This window comes from Ictalurus furcatus, chromosome 8 (genome assembly GCF_023375685.1).
Source record: "Ictalurus furcatus strain D&B chromosome 8, Billie_1.0, whole genome shotgun sequence".
Lineage (NCBI taxonomy): Eukaryota > Metazoa > Chordata > Actinopteri > Siluriformes > Ictaluridae > Ictalurus > Ictalurus furcatus.
Window position 1 is genome coordinate 12,103,656 of NC_071262.1, and position 20,822 is coordinate 12,124,477.

Below are 20,822 nucleotides of genomic sequence, written 5' to 3' on the forward strand. Positions count from 1 at the left end.
TAGACTTGCCCATAAATAGAGCTTTCACCAAGATGACGAGTCATACATACTTCCAAATCAACACAGATATGTTGAAAGAAGTCAAAAATAAGTGTGTTCACTGAACAAAAAGACAGCTCTAGTATTTAGTATCTAGTATTCTTATTATCTTCTTATTATTAACATCACAGGAAACCAAATGTAAGATTATTCAACCAATTTTAAGCCATTTGTACTCAAATAGTTTTGTTTTATTGGCAGATAATTTTGCTCATTTCAAGCATTTATTTCTATCTGCCAATAGAATAAGAAAACTACAAGCTTGAAATGACAACCTAATGTCTAGAAATAGGTTTAATGATCCTTATTTGGTTTATTGTTATCTTATAATGCGTAATACTAGATACATTTGCGATATATATTCAAGATATTTTCATTCGCTAAGATGACTTTTTTTTGTTGCAGTGTTGCAATGACCATCTCAGTCTCTCTATTTAAACTCTATTGAAAACCTGTGCTCTGAAGTCCACACGTACAAACCTAAGAATATAAACGAGCTAAAATATTCAGCATGGAGATGTGGACCAAGAAGAAACATGAAAGTATGAAAGCATTTGCGAATTCAGCTGCAGAAACACACAGTTTTCCAGGTGATGGAAATCAAGTGAGGATTTTGATGAACGCATTTTGTGTGAACGGAACATTCTGGGCCATTACTGATTCGGCGCTTGTTGACATTATATATATATAGCCATGGGCCTTTTTAAAAATATCCATTTAGAGTGTATATGCAGAGTATCACCAGAGCGGTCCACGTGTTCGTATGTGGCCTGGCTTCCTGTGGGTAGCTGTCTGTCTCAGGCTTTCAGCCGCATGTCATTGCAGTATATTTTCAGCAATACTAAGGTATCGATACATAAAGAATTTTTTTTTTTTGGTTCATTCTATTTTGTCCAATCTCCATGGTAAATATACAATCCCATATATTTTTGTTGTTTCGGTTGAGAGGGAGTTAAGGGATACATGAAGTTGCTAAAAATCTTCACAGAAAATGCCGTCATTGTAAAAATTGATGGGCAGGAAAAAAAAACTAAACTAAACAAAAAACAAAACAAACACATAAAAAACAACCCACTTCCACAAACCAAAGTTTGATTTACAAAAAAGGGGATCTGTGTCTGAAAATACACACACACATTCACACAGAGATGGTGCTTGCCTATCAGACAAGTTCAGAGCTTCCAGGAAGTTGCATTCAGATGAAGTGTTGTGTTGGTGGAGGACATTCTTCAGACCTGTATGGGTGGATCTGGTGTTCACATCGCGGATCCTGCTGCCTGCAAATATGTCTACTATGATAAACACCTTTCACAGCAGCTTCAATCCTCCACCGGTACCTCCAAGGCAAGGCCACAGAGGAGGACCAGCGCTCCCATCAAACACACCATTAGTCAAGTTCTTGTCAGTGCTGCTGCTTCTGCTAATGATACAGACATTTGGAGGGTTTCTCTACCTGTTCCATGCAATCAACAAGGTATGCATTCATAAACTTAATGATTATGGGCTTATATCGCAAAGGAAAATGTCTGCTAGTCTGTAAAAAACGTGTGTTTTCAAGTCATTTTAGAGTACAGTCTTAGATATGTTATATTATTTTTTCCCCCTTAAATACTTCATATTACAATGCTTTTCAATTTAAATATTTAAATTCTATTTCTTTGTGATGATGTTTGACTTCTTGGAGATATATAGAGAAGTTTTATAAGGATATGCTGATAAAATAAAATTCAATAAGCCTTTTTTCCCCGCCATTGTGTCATATAGGAAAGCCAACAATGATGATACATTTTAGATTCAATTTTGATTCACGTTATATATATTTATCAGTATGGGGTATTCATCATACAGGTTATACACTGTTAAAGAACATATTTTATGTGAAACTTGTCATAGAAAAAAAATACTGTTTCATGGTTTCTTGAGTCGTGTGGTTTGATGAGCAAACAAGCGTGATCGACTTCAAAGGAACAAACCCCTTAACAATGATCTAATCATTAAGACATTGTTACTAAACATCTCAAACTATAGACACCTTGAATTTCTAGGGAAAAAAAGCTTTCTCTGTTGCTTAAGTGATGAAAGATTTTTGATAACTCACCCATTTACTAGAATATGAATTCTGAGAAGACATAATAAAGTACGCCCTCCCCATATTGTGATTTGGCTATGAATAAGATAAATTTATATGATTGGAAATTTTCATTTCATTTTTGAATTAGATCAAATCTGTATGTTTTACTGTAAGTGCACAAAGGATATAATGATCACAAATCATGTTAGGGATAATAGTCATAATTAAACTTTGAAAATCAACAACTTTTTCCACATTTAACTCACCATAGTGAACAAAATAGAAACGCCTCAATTCAAAACACCGATATGAATAATTATTTTCACATATTCCGCATCATACACGTTTTTATATGCAACAATAGGTTGTGAGAAGTGTGGTTTTGAGTGAATACTGAATGCATACAAGCATTTTCACAAGAGGCTTTTCCTGTGTTAATGGCAGCTGCAGGACAGACTCAACGATAACAAGATAAGCACACTAAGACAACTACAGCAGTGTGCTGAAAACAACCTAAACTCTGAAGACCTACAGTACTGCAGCAAGATCGTTGAGAACTACAAGACTGTCATAAAAAAGGTATGCAAGATTCTTTTTGGACCTTCAGTTAGGACATTGTTAACCTTTATAGTATTTTTCTTTCGCAATAATGGGGCTCACTCTCAATAATATCTATGTTACGATCCCTTTTCTAGGTCTCTCAAACTGAAGGAAGAGGTTGGTACATTTTTATGTCTTGCTTCAGAATGCAGAAACATGTGAACATCTTGTTTTAGATGGGTCTGAGCTGACCATTAACTTGTTCCCTTCTTATAGTGGCTTTGTTGACTGAAACAGGATCCTCCACTATACCTCAAGCAAGGATGGTGTTAGGTTCAAATTCACAAACTGAAGGTAAGGATATTCACTCATTTTAGATCCTCTCCTTGTGATGTAAATTTTTTATTGTTTTTAATCTATCCCGTTACGGCTTTTTCCTCAGTGAGGGACCAGTCCAATACCCTGTTGTGGGACCTAACCTACTCTGTGATGGAAAAGATCAGCCTCAGTACATCAGGAGTCCTGACAATTCGCTACCCTGGATATTATTTGATCCAATCTCAAGTCACCTTTTCCAAAGCGCATGAAAAAGCACCACTCAAGCAAACCATATGGACCAAAAATAGCAAACTGCTCGAGTCCTACTGCAGCTTGCCTCGGAACAGTGCGATACCCGATTTGTGCACTTCCTCGCAGACAGGGGTGTTCAGACTTGAGAAGGATCAGACGCTGTTTCTTAATGTAACCGACAGGCGCTTGGTGCACTTGGACTCTACCACGTTTGGATTGTTCAAGCTACAAGACTGAGTGCAGACTAACTGAAAACTAAGAGGATCTACTAGCACAAAACAAAATGGATATGAGCTATAACTGACTCCATTTTTACAGATGTACATGGATAACCATGCACTGATAACTATATGAAATTTGACTATTTGAAATTATTTGAAAAAGAAGGCTGGAACTTCAACTAAAGAGAAGAGCTTCTTCCTTAAATTTACACCAAAATGCAAGTTCAGAGGAAACTCTGACACACCATTAACAGGAAGTGGAACATTAACTGGATTCGCAGGAAAAAAGGAGAATGTGTGCCATTCAGTAAACCTTTTCCATACAAGAAATTTGTCAGCAATTATAAACGTGTGGTTCAAAGAAGTGGTGTAAATGTAACTTTTCTTGAATATTCTCAATGTATTACTACCAAAATAATTTATTGATGTTCTCTGTTATCTACTGTCATAGCTATATTTATGAAAGGGGAAATCCAGCCTGAAAGACTACTCTTATTTAATAGCTTCTGTGTCATTTGAAATCATCATGATTTAGCTGTTCTGGAACTGAACGTGACACTACATTTAATAGAAACTATTCTGGTTATGCCAGAAAAACCTGTGTTTCAATCTAAATTGGTATATGGTCTTGTTATATGGCAGAAAAGATTACAATGTATTTCTAAAATGAGCTGTGTCACAGTAAAACTTCATGATGAATAAACCACAGATGGCAAGTAGGATTTTTAAATGGAAGTTCCTTCTGTCCAAATATGTATTTATATTTTTGTATTAAAATACAATTTTTAAATCAAATGCATAATTTTGTTTCTATTCTGACTTGCAGGCTTTTTAAAAAATATTATGGTAATATGTGAGAAATGTGTGAGAAGAACATATATATACATATACATTATATATATATATATATACACACACATTATATATATATATATATATATATATATATATATATATATATATATATATATATATAATGTGTGTGTGTATATATATATATATATATATATATATATACACATATATATATATACATACACACACACACACACACATTATATATATTATATATATATATATATATATATATATATATATATATATATATATATACACACACACACACACTCAAAGCCAAATAGGCTTTTTAAAAAATGTTATGGTAATATGTGAAAAATATGTGAGAAGAACGCATATATATATTTGAGTCCAAACAGTCCCTACTAGTGTTTGATCAGCAATCATGCCTACCTGCATAAAATCTAAATTTCGAAGCATTAGACGTGACAACGACTTTTTTTTTTTTTTACTTTCTTTTTTTCTGTGTAACCACAGAAATGCTAGGCTCCCCCTCCCCCTATACTTTCCAGAGAACACGAGCACTGATCTGACCTTATCATTTAAAGACAATTTCTCCACTGATGCCTGTTTCACTTCAATGTTTGAAAAAGCTTTCCACAGATCAAGAAGTGAAATAAATCAGGGTCTCATCCATTCTAAAATGGAGAAGCTGACATGATGTATTTGAGAAATATATATATATATATTTTTAGAACTCTAATATCACCGGCTGCCAAACACCCACCAAACTCTTATAATTATGCAAGTTTCCAATCGGCACATGAGCAGAATACCACAAAGAAGCAACTAATACTGTGTATTTTACTGCACTTCATTTCCCACCATGGAAAGAGTGAGTGACACAATGTACAACAAGCTCCGGGACACGTTTTTCTACTGTTACAGGAAGAATTCAATCAGCCACACTCATTCCATTCTCTCACACGTTCTCTGTTCATTTTACCTTTTCCTTTTAGTCAAAATCCGCATGAACGGAGTTAAAGGTTATACTTATGTAAACTGGAATGTTAAATGAGTGACATGAACTTTCCAGTTCATTTCCAAGGATCCGAAGTTCTTAAACATTTACAAAAGGACTGGAAATGTTATTTATCTGATGTTTTTATTAAAACAGTTCCTTTAAAAATGAAGGCAAAAGGGGGGGGGGAGGGGGGGAAGGGAACAGAAGCACAAAAAAAGAAAAGAAAAAATATATATGTTACAATGATATTTGCATAGAAATCCACATGGTCTGCAGACTAGGGTGCTTAAAGAAAAATAAGTGACTACTGTAGATGAACATCCAAGGAAAATCTCCTGCAAGTGCTACAGATATCAGGCAGTTTTATCCAATCCCAACCCCAATCATGACATCAGAGACAGCATACAATATTAAGTATAACAAATATCATGGGATAGTCTAGTACAAGGAAAATGGAAACAAACAGACCACCACTCAGAACAATCAGTCCTTCAAATTATGAAGCAGCACATCAATTATGGATAATATGCACATCAGCAATAACATAAATCTCAACAGCTGGACTGGTATTTAAATTGTACATAGGATGCCATGAAAATGACTTCTGGTGGAACACATTGTGTATCAACATGAATAATATTGATAACAACTATGGAAATTTTTAAATAATACTTACAGCTATGCAAAACACACACAATGACAAGCACAGCTTAGACAAATTACTGAGTAGTACCAGTAAGTCTCTCTCTGGAAGAATAAAATAATAATACAAATTTTTTTTTTTTTACATCATCACAGCACTATAGAAACAGGATCATATAGGTTGTAGGAATAAATCCTGTCAACCAGTTGGAGAACATACCTCAGTGCAAATTGAGGCTCCTCAATGCATAACAGTTAACAGTAAACCAGTCTTCAGTCTTATTGCATTGAATACTAGGTTGTTGTTTTTTTTTTTTTTTTGCAGGACTACGCAAATACATCTCTTCCTGTTTTTATGGCTTTTAAACATTCACACATACCGTCTCACCACTCGTTATGCTTAAATATACACCTATTTATTATAATAATATTGCCCATAGGGTCTAATTTTACATCAAATAGTTTCATTTTCAAGGTAATGGCACAGACGAATGACAAATGAAAGGAAAAAAACCACGGCTCTGATGCAAGGGATCGTGGTTTGCCATTAGAGGGAAGTATGACTGCAAATGAATTCAAAGTCCATTTTGCAATTCTGGAGTCACGTGTTTTCACAGTGCTCTCTGCCACCATCATCAAATCACCGATGGAGGGAATATGTTCTGGAAGAATGGTGCTCATCTTTTCCGTACAGGTCCAGAAACTTATTAAATCTGTACCATTGGGCAGCGAAGCTGAAGTACCAACAACTTATTAATTAATACACTGCTGTTTTTTTTTTTCCTTTTAATTGTCACCAATCTGTTCGTGTTATAACCTTACAAGAAAGATCAGGCAATGCAGCAGAGCATATAATATGCATCCAACAGGGTGTACCGGTTTAGCATTTAAACATGTTACAAAAATGATTATTATCAGAGATCACAGCTATAAACGGTTCATTTTTCTTATGACCTTATGCCTAAATTTGGTTATCCATCTACAAATTCACATTCATGGTGCCCTAATATAATAATCATGCAGTGCAACTGCCTTTAATAAAGAGCGCATACTTATAAAAAATTATTGCGGCTATGAATATACTGCTAATTTCTTAGCAAATCCAGCATGGTGTCAGGACTGCAGTGGCAAGAATTCAAACACGCACAAAAAAAAAAAATAAATAAAGAGGAAAAAAAAAAGCTACAAGCTATTAAGGTTAGGGTCAGGGGCGGTGAGATTAACAGTAACAAGCTTTTCATACAACTTAATTCATACGGAATACGATGAAATAATCCTTACTAATAAAAATTCCTACAATCTTTGTGTAAGACCAGATGGTTAAATGAGGTGTAAGGTTATAGGAGTGCTTAGAGAGGCCCAAGTACCATGTTTTCAATACAGGACTACTGCATTCAAAAATAAATATATTTTTTACAACCTCAGAATAGGGAGGTAATCATCAATTATTGTATTATTTCTAAATAGGAAAGCTTACATGGTTATTTTTGGCTATACTAGCTATTATATACTGTTTTAAAGTATATATGATATACATATGTAATAAATTATACCGTAATAGTATTGAAATTGTATTGTATTTCTAGGAATAGCTGCATCTTTTGCTATGAACAGCTTTGAGCAAGCATGACAAAAAAAAAACAAAAAACAAAAAAACCCAGAAACAAACAAACAAACAAAAAAAGATCTTGTGTAAAGAATGCTATAGAAATACTGTACATACGTATATTGTAGACTGTAACAGATATAGTTTAAGGAAATATTTTTGATGGCCAGTAATAACACACCAGCTACTTTTCAAACTATTCAAAAAGCTACAAAATAATAATAATAAAAAACAACAACAACAACAAGCAAACAGTCAAATCATTTCGAGAGGACAACCGGAGCATCTCATGTCATTCATGTGCAACATATTCTATAATTCACATTCCTAATATCAAGCATGAATGCTTCCTTTATCATTCAGATTATCATAGAGAATTAGAAATAAAAACACACAAAGAAGTCCACTATTGAAACTGTCTGCCAGTGTACCATGAAGGTAGTTTCACATATAAAGACATATGGCCTTTGAGCTCACTTTCATGCTTGTTGAATGGAGGCTTCATCAGCACGCGCACAAACACACACACACACACACACACACACACACGTTTTCTGGTTGAAGATTGAATCTTATTTTCCCCATCAAGTCTGAACACTGAATCTTTTCCTTTTTCCAAATGCATGGAAATAATGGCTACATTTGCATATCTGATGTATAGTTATTACACTTCTTATATTGTACTGCATCATTTATATAGTCCTACGCTTAATGTTAGAGGGTGGACAGGAACATAAAATCTGGTTTTGTGAGCCATATGGCTAAAGTCACAGGTGCAGACTTTCACAACTACGTTGTCACGCTGCTAACGTCTAACACCATTTTTTGCCCTGTTTGCAGGAACTAAACACACTCTGCATGAACCTTTTCTGAAACCCAGTACAGACATCAGTCAAGCACAAATGATCTCATAGCAAGACATCCACAAAAAAGTTATTCTAAAAAAAAAAAAAAAGAAAGAAAGAAAAAAAAAGTTTACAAGGCAGGAAGACTTTCTCACTGCAACATTTGGTGTAAACCCAAAACTAGCAACTCATCCACCCACTCTCTTTCATATACACACACACACACACACTCATACATGTGGAAGGGGAGAACATTTAGAAATGTTACTTAGTGGCCTCCGTCTTCCCACGTATAGTCGTTCTTCTGTTTAGCCAGCTTCCTGACCAAACGCTCAAGCTCTTTGCGGGATTTCTGCTCCTCTTCTAGACACTGCTTCATCCATCTGTTCTCCTGAAGTCAAAACACACGCCTCTTCAGACCTCACAGAAGCCGTATTTAGAGCCAAGAAACATAATGGATGAGCAGTAATGAAATGTTACCTTCTTCAACTCATGGACTTCGTCTTTTAACGCGTAAACAGCATCAACAAGGCTTCTGGAGGAGAAAGAACGAACAGTAAGTCCACTGTTGAGCCCTTGAGCCCTTTAACCCTCAACTGCTTCATGACTGCATTCTGTCTCGCCTACACATTGCTTCGATAAAACCATTTTCCAATTAAATAAATCTACTGAAAACACAATAAAAACACATGATTATATAGAATAGAACAGATGAGTGAAATAACCCACCACCCTGTTTTGCTTATTTAATAACTTTAAATGATAATAACCCACATGGCTGACAGGATGATAAAGATCATTTTAGCACAATGCCTCCATTTATTCCAGTTTAACATACTTCTCCTCAGTGATTGTTTGGCCATTGCTCTTCATCTCTTCAACAATGATCTTCTCCTCCTCTGGTAGCAGAATTGGAGGGACACCGTCCTTACGCACAGCTGTGGGGGCATGAGCACAGTGTGTCAAAGTGGTAGAATCTGAACCATTTCCAGAAATGCTAACATCACAGCAAGGAAAATACCTGTTGTGGTCTGGTGCAGGCTGGCTCCAGTGCAATAAGCTTCAATCACCTTCAGAATTTGGGCATCTTCTTCCAAAGCTACGGTACCTGTTAATTTCAGCACCACAACCCACATCTGAGACTTAAACGTTCAGGGCTGCAATAGAAACTGATGGCCTAATCAATACCACAAAGAGAGACTCTTTCTCCAACCTCTTGTTTTTGTTTCTTTATTAACTAAAGCTTTATTCACCAGCATCCCACTGAACCTACTTTTTCTGAGCAAATTTTCATCATCTGAGGCTTTTCTCTCTGTCTTTCTCTTGTTCAGGAACTTCTTGATGGGCTTAGGGCTTTTGCTGGAATCCTGGAGAGACAAGGTGGCCATGAGGAAGCAAAAGAACACAAATTAACAGCATATGATTTACATGAAATGTTTAATGGGGGGGGGGGGGGGGTTCTTATTGTTCTTAATAGTGCTATTAAGAACAATAAGATTGTGTACAGACTTAACCAATGATTTTGCTTCGCTAATGTTTTTAATTTAATTTAATTGTTAAATAGATAGATTAGATAGATGGGACACCTGTAAAATGTACAATTTTTTTGTCTCAACTATTATGCTTATTACACGACTACTTATCCTCATCATCAATTTGACACTATTGTTTTAAACATATTACATTATTGTTGCAAGTTTCTGACTTCTACATGGAACTACATAACCATGTAGGCACTTGTATGAGAGTGTTGTAGACTGGCTTATATAGTATTGCATTAGTAATATGTAAGAAGTAGTCATGCAATAAACAGCAAACATAAAAACATGAATCCACCTCAACCACTAACCAGAATAAATTGGTTACTGAAGAGGGGGGGCGGGGGGGGAATGAAGGAATGAATAAACGAAAGATGTCACCACTTAGCTAGCTAATGGTAGGACTTGTAGCTTATAGTTACAGTGGCCAGTTTAGTATTTAAAAAATTACTATAAATGGAATCTATGTATTTTGTATGGTATGTATTATGTATTTTTTATGGTAGAGTGAGGGGCAGAGTGAAGTAGAGTAACTGGAACTTTTGTTGGTAAATGTTAACAAGCTACGTTGAGTAAGGACAAATTTTGGCACAATGCTACGACAGGTATACTATGATAAAAAGAATGCCTTCCTCAGTTGACCAATCAGAATCAAGCATCGCACTGGATTCTCTTTCTGAGAAACATCAATCAGGATATCAAGTTTGCAATAAACGACAATAATGATTGGTATAATATTTGAAAAATATTTGACAATATCTACACTATATAGCCAAAAGTATGTGGACACCTGACCATCACTCCCAAATGAGGGTCCCGAGTGGCCTTCACAGAGCCCTGACCTTAACCCCACTGATCATCACACCTTTGGGATGAACCGGAACGCTGATTGTGCACCGGGCGCCCAATTCCGTGCCTGACCTTACTAATGCTCTTGTCGCTGAATGGACAAATCCCCACAGCCATGTTCCAAAATCTAGCAGAAAGCCTTCCCTGAAGAGTGGAGGGGATATCATAACAGCAAAAGGGGACTAAATCAACAACGGGATGCTCAACAAGCACATATGGGTGTGATTGGCCAGGTGTCCACATATATTTTGCAAAATAATTTTTTAATGAATACCCAAAAAGCAGTGTCCTTTCAAACAGATGGTTAAATTGGGGTAAAGGAAACAGGTTCTCCCAACTAGGCAGGGTGAAGGCTATTTCGTGCTTCCTCCAAGACACATGAAAGCAACATCTTTTGAATTGCTCCTCATTTGGGCAGTGCAACATATTTATGGAAAAGTGCGATAAACACTTTCTACACTGATTAGCTCATAGATGTCCATGATTGGCTAGTGTCGCTGAATATGGATATACCGGAGAGTATACCAGCTCTCCCATACAAAGAGTACGGCCAATTTTGCTCTCTTGAACTCCCAGCCACGGATGGCTGTGGCATCGGTGGGATTCAGACAGGACGAATGCTTTTCTGTCTCACCAGTTGGGAACCCGGAACCAGGTTTTTAAAGCATTACAGGTGACAAACAGTGCTGAATATGCAGGCCACTCTACAAGCAAGGACAGTTAGTTTTTTTTGCAACTCAAAACAAACTGGTTGACAGCGATGTTTCCACCAACGTGCTTTTTAAAAATGTCACAGACATGCTCTATAAATTGTTATTAATTGCCAATGTAATGCAATACAAGTCAATTTTTGATGCAAGTCCAGCTCACTAGTGTGTTTTTATGGACATCACATGGTTTCGAACGAAGATTTTGTGATAATAGATCATTCGTAACTGGATGGAAGCATGGCTTGTACCCGTCTTTGTTCAAAGTGAAAAATGAAGTCAATTTTAAAAGCACTGAGCAGCACTTGAATTATTCAATATTACCTCAATAAAGATAAGCAAATGGCAAAACTACAACTAAAGTTAAAGCAAGCAGAGACTCAGCGCTCTCATTAAACAATACACTAGAGAATGTGTAATTCTGCGTGCTTTCACTTTCAGGGAGCCACATCACTCAGAATACCCATTTTGATTAATCATCTCTTATCTGTTATCTAATTTGTTTGGTATGAATCTAAGAAAACACACAGTTTCCTGTTTGTTCCTTCTAGGTAAAAGGGACTGGAAACAAAAACATGATTATTTTGAAGAATGCGTAAAGAAATAGCAGTCTACAATATGTTGCACACAGGACACTGATCAGTCAAAGGATGCGGGAGGACAAATGAACAAACAGGAAATGAGTGGTTTATAGGAACGAGAGAAAGAGAGAGACAGAGAATAAGAAAAAACAAAACAATAAAGCATGACTACATTGTGCTGCAACACCAGAGCTAGCCAGGCATACAAGACACACAAATTAACTGGTCTACTCTTACCTTCATGATATAAGACATCCTCTAAAGAAGCAGGAAATGAAGAGAGAAAGCGTATGAGAAAAAAATGGAAGAGTCCAAAAGAACAAGATGAAGAGAACAGTGAGGGGTGAACATTTCTATACACATTCTGTGTGTGTGCATTTCTCTAAAACACAAAGGCCAGGCTTCGGGATCTGTCAAGTACTGTACCAGGTCTTGCAAATCTACGCCGGCTTCAACAAGTGTCAAACAGCTTTGAGAAATGTGGCCTGCTCAGCTTTATGTTTTTGGTGCAGCAGACCACACATGAAACCTGTGGTAAAAAGTATGGTAGGGGTAGGGTAGTGGTTGTTTGGCTGCAGTCTCCACAAGACACTGATATTACAGTTAAGAGCTCTTGACATGCAGATCTGTAACTGCTTGGGTAGGGGGCTGAACATGCTTCCTCTCAGGACCACTCAGCTGTGTCACAGACGTACATTACGCACCCACTCAACCACTATTCTTCTGACTCACTGTTTTCCAACCACCACCAAAGGTGGATTTATATAAAACCACTCACCTCTTTGTAGCCCAGGGCGGCAGATGGTTTAAGTGGGGGAGCAGGTCTCAGGCAGCTCAGAGACCACGGCTTGGTGATTTTAGGTGGCTCCAGAGGGCACCTGGTGGCCGTGGATGTGCCAAAGCCCTGCATGTGGCTCAGATGAGACGGTGTACCCACGATACTCATGGGCTTGCCTTCTACATTCTGCAAGATAGAAGCAACACAAGCTTCAACATAACATTCACCCAAAAAACACAAACAGTGCTGCCTCTGTTTACTGCAAATGTGGCAGAGCATGCCTGAAGGTTCATACCTTCAGGATGGTTCCAACAGGACTTCCACCTTTGGTAAAAGCATGCAGATGCTCTAACCATTCCTGCAGCTCCTGGGAACTACTGCAGAAAACTGTCATGCGCTCGACCATACCTCCTGCAAAACGACCAAGCATGATCCGTTACCGCAAACTCAAAGCATCCTTTCATACTGTTATAGAACACAAAACAACAATAACAAAACAAACCCATTCTGATGGGCTGAAACAAACCTCCAATCTCAAATGCATAATGACTGGTCTCTGCATCATCCAAATGTTTGGTCACTGTGCTTCCTGAAAGCTGCAGCCGTCCCTGATAAAAGAAATTACTACATTTGAAACAAACGACAGGAGCCAGTTGATTATAAATAGCTGATCTTCGTCAAAATTGGAGTTGCGTATTATCCGACCTTCAAAATGAGTAGATGTTTACAGTTTATGCTGGAGTTAGTAAATGTACCTGATAGATAAAGCCACTCATTCGTGGGCTGGCAGACAACATAATTAGCACATTAGGAAACAGCATGAAGTAGCGCTCCTCTTTGTCCTGGAAAAACAAACACATGTACATTCATAAATAAATAAATAATGCTAATTAACATTGATACATAATGTGAGTAAGAAATCCCAACATAGGGAAGTGATGCCCTCTATTTAATCAAAAATAGGTTCTGTGTCTAGACATGGATTTAAAATGATAGATGGAGTTGGCGCTTAGTGTGCGTGTGATTAACAAACATCATACCTCACGTTTAGTAAACCAAGACCTATTTCAGCTAAGCAAAGACAAGAGTGAGGGATTACATTTCAATAAAATTTCATAAAGAAAGTGAATCTTCCTCCTTTTTTTTTTTTTTTTTCAGCCTCTGCATGACACAATCTTAACCTACTGTAGATGTTGAGCTTGAGTTTCCGTGCTTTGTATAGTGTGTTTGGGTTTTTTTTTTCATTTATGCTAATCATATCACCATCAAAATAACGCAGAGGTTTCATATAAGAGCGGTCACCCCTCAAAGTTTTTTTTTTTTTCCCCTTCCAATAAACGTAGGAGGCAAATAGAAGTGAAGTCTGTTATGCATTTCAAATAGATAAGCCTTTATTTGTGCTGCATATGAAGGTTTTATCTTCTGTTGAGCAGTGGTGTGTTTATCAGGTGTGTGGCCTATCTTGTGCCTATAAAACACATAAAACTCCACTGACTGTGAATAATCTTCTGCTGGGGAATAGTCTATTCACGCTTTTCAAGGAAATGAGAAATGTTGAAATAGCTCTCACAAAATACCAAACAAATCTATTCATCATCAGTATCACCACTAATTTTTTTAATTAAGGTAACTTCATAATGTTTATCACTCAGTCCGTTTTCCCTTCCAGAAACAGATCGTATCTGTCGTATCCTTAAGTATTTGAGATACAGAATAAAAATATACAGCAAACAAATGCATTCACATTTGGCCCATGCTTCTAGCCAAAGCTTCTTCAATTCCCTAAGGATATGAGGGTCCCTCTATAGACAGGCAACTTCGAAACCTTCCCTACATTATATGGGGATTGAAATCAGGAGATTGGCTTCATCATGCATGGCCTTCTTGAGTTATTTTGGCTGTATGATTAGATTAACGGTCTGTCTTGTTGAAAAGTCCATCTTCTCCCCAGATTCAGTTTCTTAGCAGATGAGATTAAATTCCCCTCTCTATGCCCGAGTACATCACTCCATTCATGTTGACTTCAATGATGTGTAACGTCCCAGTACCATTTACAGAAAAGCAGCCCCATGACATGTTGCTCCAACCTCTGTATTTCACTGTGGGTATGGTATTCTTAGAAACAGATGTGAAACTGTTCTTTCTCCAAACATAATGAGCTGAATTACTGCCAAAAGGTTGTTTTCTTTATTTTCTCTGAGTATATAGTTCAAAAAGAGTTCTGATTTGTCTTAATGCATTTAGACACACACCTAATTTTTTTAGCAGAGGAGTCTTGCATGGGGTTTAAGAACAGAGATGACTGTACCTGCAGTTCGCTGCTTTTGAAGTGACTGCTGAATTCTCTGCTTACATTCTTCATCATTAGTCTGAGAGCAGGTTGTGAAATATACAGTAAATACAGTCTCTAAGAGACTACTGGAACGGCAAGGCCAATTCTTTTGTTTTTGCTATACACTTTTAAATAGACACTTTGGTTTGAGATAAGACAAAGATGAGATGATTTCAGCTTTCAGTTCCTGATATTTACATCTAGATGTGTTAAACTTCGTAGAACACCTTTGATGGCAGACCACCCAATTTTTAGGTGAGTGAAAGTATTGGAACAGATCCATCCATCCATCTTCTATACCGCTTTATCCTTTCTTCAGGGTCACGGGGAAACCTGGAGCCTATCCTATCGGGCACAAGGCGGGGTACACCCTGGACAGGGTGCCAATCCATCGCAGGGCACAATCACATACACATTCATACACTACAGACACTTTGGACATGCCAATCAGCCTTTGGACTTGGGGAGGAAACCGGAGCACCGGAGGAAACCCCCGCACACGGGGAGAACATGCAAACTCCGCACACACAGGGCCACAGCGGGAATCGAACCCCCAACCCTGGGGGTGTGAGGCGAACGTGCTAACCACTAAGCCACTGTGCGTCCATTGGAACAGATAGTCAAAGTAATTTCAACTACTTGGTTGCATATCGCATTTTTCTTTTGCAATGCTTTCCCTACTTTTACTGTAGCTTTTTTCAGTTGCTCTTTTTTTTTGTGGGGGGGGGGGGGGGGTTCTCCCTTCAGTCTCCTCTTCAGGAGATGAAATGCATGCTCAGTTGGGTTAAGGTCTGGTGATTGACTTGTCCAGTCTAAAACTTTTCCCCCTGATGAAATCCTTATTTTGCGTTGTTAGTGTTTTTGGGGTCATAGTCCTGCGGCATGATGAAGTTCCTCACAAATAGATTGGATGCATTTCTCTGTAAATTGGCAGACAATGTTTCTGTAGACTTCTGATTTCATTCTGCTGCTACCAGCACAAGTTAAATCATCAATAAAGATTAAGTGGGCCTGTTCCAGAAGCAGCCATGCAAGCACAAAGAAATGGCACAACTTCCACTGTTGACCAATCAGCTCAAAATGGTGGAATGTGCTTGTGCAATGGCCCTGATAGATTTTCCCTCTTTGCTCAGCATAAAAATTGCTTGCTTTTCTCCCACAGACAGCTCTCTGGTCTTTATGTTGGTGTATCCTTTTTAACAAAAAATACAGTCTTCACAGGCAAAACCCAGGCCTCAAACCAAAAGTAGACATTAATAGCTATAATCTAACAGGGCACACCTGAGCAACTAGAAACACCCGTCAGCCAAAAATATGTTCTAATAATTTTGATCACTTGAAACTGGGTGGGTTCAAACTAAAGGTGTTGTTGGTCGTTAAACACATATATATGTAAATACCAAGAAATTAAAGTTGAAATTCTGATCTATTGTCTTATATTCATCTTTAATCTCAAACCAAATGACTTCAGTGTATAGCAAGAACAAAAGAATTGGCCTTGCCGTTCGAACATACTTTTGGAATGGACTGAAGTACACAAGGATCATGGCTCATTTTTGTACGTTTATCTTTATTTTAAAACTGCTTGTTCTCCAAGTATGAAGCAAATTATTCAGTGTGGGAATTTGTTGACACAGTAGCTTGACATTTGAATGTGGCATCACAACAACGTGCAAACTTTGACAGAGGTAACATGTATCTTTGTGATTTTTGACACCTCAACACCTTCAGAGGGCCCTCTGATGACCTAAGTAAGGGGGGAAGTGGAAGGTTTTAGACTAGCCAAACAGTTGAATATGTATTTCACCTTCTGAAGAGGAGACTGAAGGGGAAAAAAATCCCAAAACAAAGAACTGAAAGAAAGCTGCAGTACAAGCCTGGAAAAGCAACACACACAAAAAAATGCAACAGTTTGGTGATATCAGTGGGTCACCGGGTTGAAGCAGTTATTGCAAGCAGGGGATATGCAACCAAATGTTAAGTGTTATTTACTTTAAGACGATCCGTTCCTATACTTTTGCTCACCTAACTATTGGGTGGTCTATTACAAAAAAAATCTTTAAATATCTCTAAATGAAAATGCCACTTATACTGCTTCTACTCTAAGTATAAAGTGTATAAATAAGTCTTCAGTGGGGGAATTTGTTGAAAACTCAGTGGCTTTTTGAGTTTGCAACAATGTGCAAGCTTCGGCAAAAGCAATGTATCTGTGTAACCACATGACTGAGGAAAAGGAGCATGTGGCTTTGTACTTTTTGACACCTTGACACATCCCGGTAGCCCCTAGGTTGACGCACCCTTCCTTTTTCCTCACCTCACTGGAGCTGCTCTGCACGTGCACCTGGGACATGTAGGCCACCTGGCCGAGAGACTTCATGCTGTCTCCCTCCCAGCCACGCACTGGCTCGGACAGTATCTGCACCTCCAGGTCCTTTCGCTTTCGCAGTTCCTGGCACTGCATCTGAGGGGGGAACAGAGCCACTCAGTAAGAGTACACAGGATGACAATTATATACACTGCTAACAAAAGAAGTGTGAAAAATGTTGCTAATGTAGAAATTATTGATAAAATGTGCCAACAAACAATAAAACTAGCTTGCACAGTGAACGTTGAGCTTTTAATGGAAATAACAGTAAGTAGTAAAACAGGATAGCAGTTAGTTACACAAAGTCCTAAGAATAACATCTGCCAGGAAAATAATGCGCCGAAAATCATCTTGAAATCATGACAGAACCATGACGTAACATTGACATCAGTTGGGCAGAAACTCTGAACCAGTGCTAGTATGGAATAAGGCAAAATTGTCACGGTGTGCTTTTTGTGCCTGATGATGTTATAAAGGTGTTAAAAATTGGCACAACTCTTTTACATATCAGATGAAGATTTTGCGCGTAGTTCTTTTCTGTGCATTTCTGTAGGGGTAGACCAGGTCTAAAGACAGCATGTAAAACAGCAGGGTAGACTACTGAGAATAGAAGGGAAATTCCCTGAAGAGGCAGGAAAATGTAACGAAGAAGTAAGGCGTTCCACAGAACACTCACCTCAAAGCCATTCTTACAAAAAATCAAACAATGCTGAGGTCAGACATAGCCCCAATGAGGATTCTCTACCAAGCAGTAGGAATGACTCACTGAGTCTTCTTTCTTATTTGAGAGATTTTAAATCTTATGGGAAAAGTAAAAAAAAAAAAAAGAAAAGAAAAACTGCTTAGACACAGTTTGTGAACGCCTACTTCTGGAACACAAACACCCACTACACCAAGGTTGTTTTTGGTAATCAACACTGGTCTCAAACTTACCATTAGCTAATAGCGTTTGCTATGCTATCCTACATAACATGCAGTCATGTGAAAAAATAAGTACACCCCATGGAAATGATTGTCATGCGGAGGCAAAAAAATAAACGGTGCCAATAAATAAAGGTGATGCACCTTATAACATTTATCACAATTATCACATTTTGTCGTCATTTTCAAAATTTAAAGTAACAAAGAACTGATCAGTCACATGGAAAAAGTAAGTACACCCATACAATCCATAAAATTAGAATCAGGTGTTCACGATTGGGTGTCTGTGATTAGAACCTGCTTAGAGAGTGCAGGTGGAACCGGTCTTATTTATACCCCTCTCATATCTAGTGTCTGGTGTTCCCTTTGTTATTGAGGTGTGTGGTGTCATCATGCCAAGATCTAAAGAGTTCTGTAAGGCCTTCAGAAAAATATTTGTGGATGCCTATGAGTCTGGCAAGGGATTTAAAAAGATCTATAATTATTTGAAATACATCATTCCACTAATCTACAAAATGACGCAGATTTCAAATGACTGCTGATTTGTCCTGGACTTCCTGTCCCGCAGAAATTCAACCCAAGAGCAGACCATCTGATGCAAAAAGAAGTCTCCAAGAACCCCAAAATTTTATCCCAGGATCTGCTATTAAGTCTTGCAGCTGTTGGTGTCAAAGTGCATGCTTCTACAATCAGAAAGAGATTACACAAATTTGGGCATGGGAGGCATGTCAGGAAAAAGCCTTTGCAAGACCATCTATTGATATTTCTGTTGAAAAAATTATTTAAAAAAAAAAAAGAAGCTAATTTTCCTTGTGTTTTTGTTCAAGTATATCAACTTCATTAATAGGCATTGTTTCAAAGATGATCAAATGTTTGCTTGTCCAAATAGGTCAAAAAAGCCAACAATTTCCATGGGGTGTACTTATTTTTTCACAAGACTGTATAATGAATTAGTCATCAAAATCTGAAGGTTTTGTAATGGGTGTATAATTAGCAGGCTAGCTTTAAACCAAATAAACAGTGGAATAAACAGTGAACAAGTGGAAGTTCACTTTGGTCGATTTGATCACTGCTCTGGAAATGGAAAGTAATACATACATACATACATACATACATACACCTAAAAATACAGTCCAAATACACAACACATACAATCCTCTGGGGGACACTTATTTACAGGCCAGAGTTCAATAAGTGAATAGCTACATACCACAAGATTTTTAAAAGCAATGTTTGCTTTCTGAATGTCACTGTAATCTGGATGGGCTTCCTAAAAATGGAGAAAAACAAAAAACAAAACAGATTGCTTAGGGGAAGCACATCTAAAAGTGAACCTTTTCAGTGGTTGAGGGTTTTTCCACCGGTGTTTACCTCTACATGTCTTTCGAGCTCCTGCAGCAGGGTGGGATATTTTTCCAGCCTCATGAAGGGCTTGCTCAAGCTGGTGGTCAGAGTCAGGATGCCTGGAACACTGGCTCCCTGACTCTCCATGAACTTATCCAGCTCTTCACTGGCAAAAACAAACAGAAAATATCCAAATTAAAACGCTTTTATAATTAATCTCTGATTAATTCCTGATTTTTCCATTACATTTCATGTTCAACACACAATGCTCTCTTACAAGTTCACAGGCATTATGAAATCATTTAGACAGTGTTTCCCAACCGAGTCTCTTCCAGCTTCTAACATGTCTCTGATAGCAGCTACTCAGTGTTCCTGGCTGCTTGGTTTACATCATATGGGTAGGGAATAGTGGAACTGACTATACAAGACCTCTAGGTGGAGCTCTAAATGGGCTGGACTAATGATTTTGCATTTTCAAGAAATGAGCAGTGGCGCTCAGACAGATGCATTTTCAAACAGCCCAAACAAATCTGTGTCCCAACCAAAACCTAGTAAAGAAAGTGGATTGAGAAATCCAAATTGAACTGAAAATGGAAATATCCAAAGAGAAACATCTCTAAAATACATGACGGAATAATTCTGAACGTAAATTTATACATAACCTACAGACAACAAGATTTGAACAGAAACCACAAATAATTTTTGCAATGCTAAAACAGGGTACTGATCCAAAGATTGCAATGTAAAGACAGGTGAACATAAATAAAGAGAGACAAAAAAAAAAGGGTGATAAAATGGTCTACATAGCATTCCATTCACACTTTCAAAACTTATGTGTATATTTTATATTATATAATATGTGTGTGTATATGTGTGTGTGTGTGTGTATATATATATATATATATATATATATATATATATATATATATATATATACACACACACACACACACACACACATATACATACACATACACACACATAATATACACACACACACACACATCACGATATATAGTACTAAAATAAAAGTAATAAACAAATTACTCAA

At 37.5% G+C, this 20,822-nt stretch overlaps 2 protein-coding genes across 3 annotated transcripts in view; one reads left to right on the forward strand and one right to left on the reverse strand.

Moving 5' to 3' along the window:
* Positions 1-1,001: 1,001 nt before the first annotated feature.
* cd40lg (CD40 ligand) lies at positions 1,002-4,265 on the forward strand. Its single transcript, XM_053630580.1, has 5 exons — positions 1,002-1,513; positions 2,555-2,689; positions 2,806-2,827; positions 2,927-3,004; positions 3,093-4,265. Exons 1-5 carry the CDS (start codon positions 1,325-1,327, stop codon positions 3,455-3,457), a joined length of 789 nt encoding a protein of 262 aa, XP_053486555.1. The 5' UTR covers positions 1,002-1,324; the 3' UTR covers positions 3,458-4,265.
* A 1,120-nt stretch (positions 4,266-5,385) lies between these two features.
* Positions 5,386-20,822, reverse strand: part of arhgef6 (Rac/Cdc42 guanine nucleotide exchange factor (GEF) 6) — a 37,616-nt gene continuing 22,179 nt past the window's right edge. The window contains exons 10-22 of one of the 2 annotated variants that reach the window (XM_053630832.1): positions 19,799-19,937; positions 19,638-19,697; positions 17,456-17,602; positions 13,565-13,651; positions 13,336-13,417; positions 13,105-13,220; positions 12,810-12,995; positions 12,269-12,289; positions 9,630-9,723; positions 9,378-9,464; positions 9,195-9,294; positions 8,837-8,891; positions 5,386-8,747 (exon numbers count right to left, since the gene is read on the reverse strand). In XM_053630832.1, coding sequence (XP_053486807.1) covers positions 8,625-8,747; positions 8,837-8,891; positions 9,195-9,294; positions 9,378-9,464; positions 9,630-9,723; positions 12,269-12,289; positions 12,810-12,995; positions 13,105-13,220; positions 13,336-13,417; positions 13,565-13,651; positions 17,456-17,602; positions 19,638-19,697; positions 19,799-19,937 — 1,297 coding nt within the window. In that variant the 3' untranslated portion in view covers positions 5,386-8,624. The remainder of the gene's footprint in view (positions 8,748-8,836; positions 8,892-9,194; positions 9,295-9,377; positions 9,465-9,629; positions 9,724-12,268; positions 12,290-12,809; positions 12,996-13,104; positions 13,221-13,335; positions 13,418-13,564; positions 13,652-17,455; positions 17,603-19,637; positions 19,698-19,798; positions 19,938-20,822) is intronic. The other variant, XM_053630833.1, reaches the window with a different exon arrangement.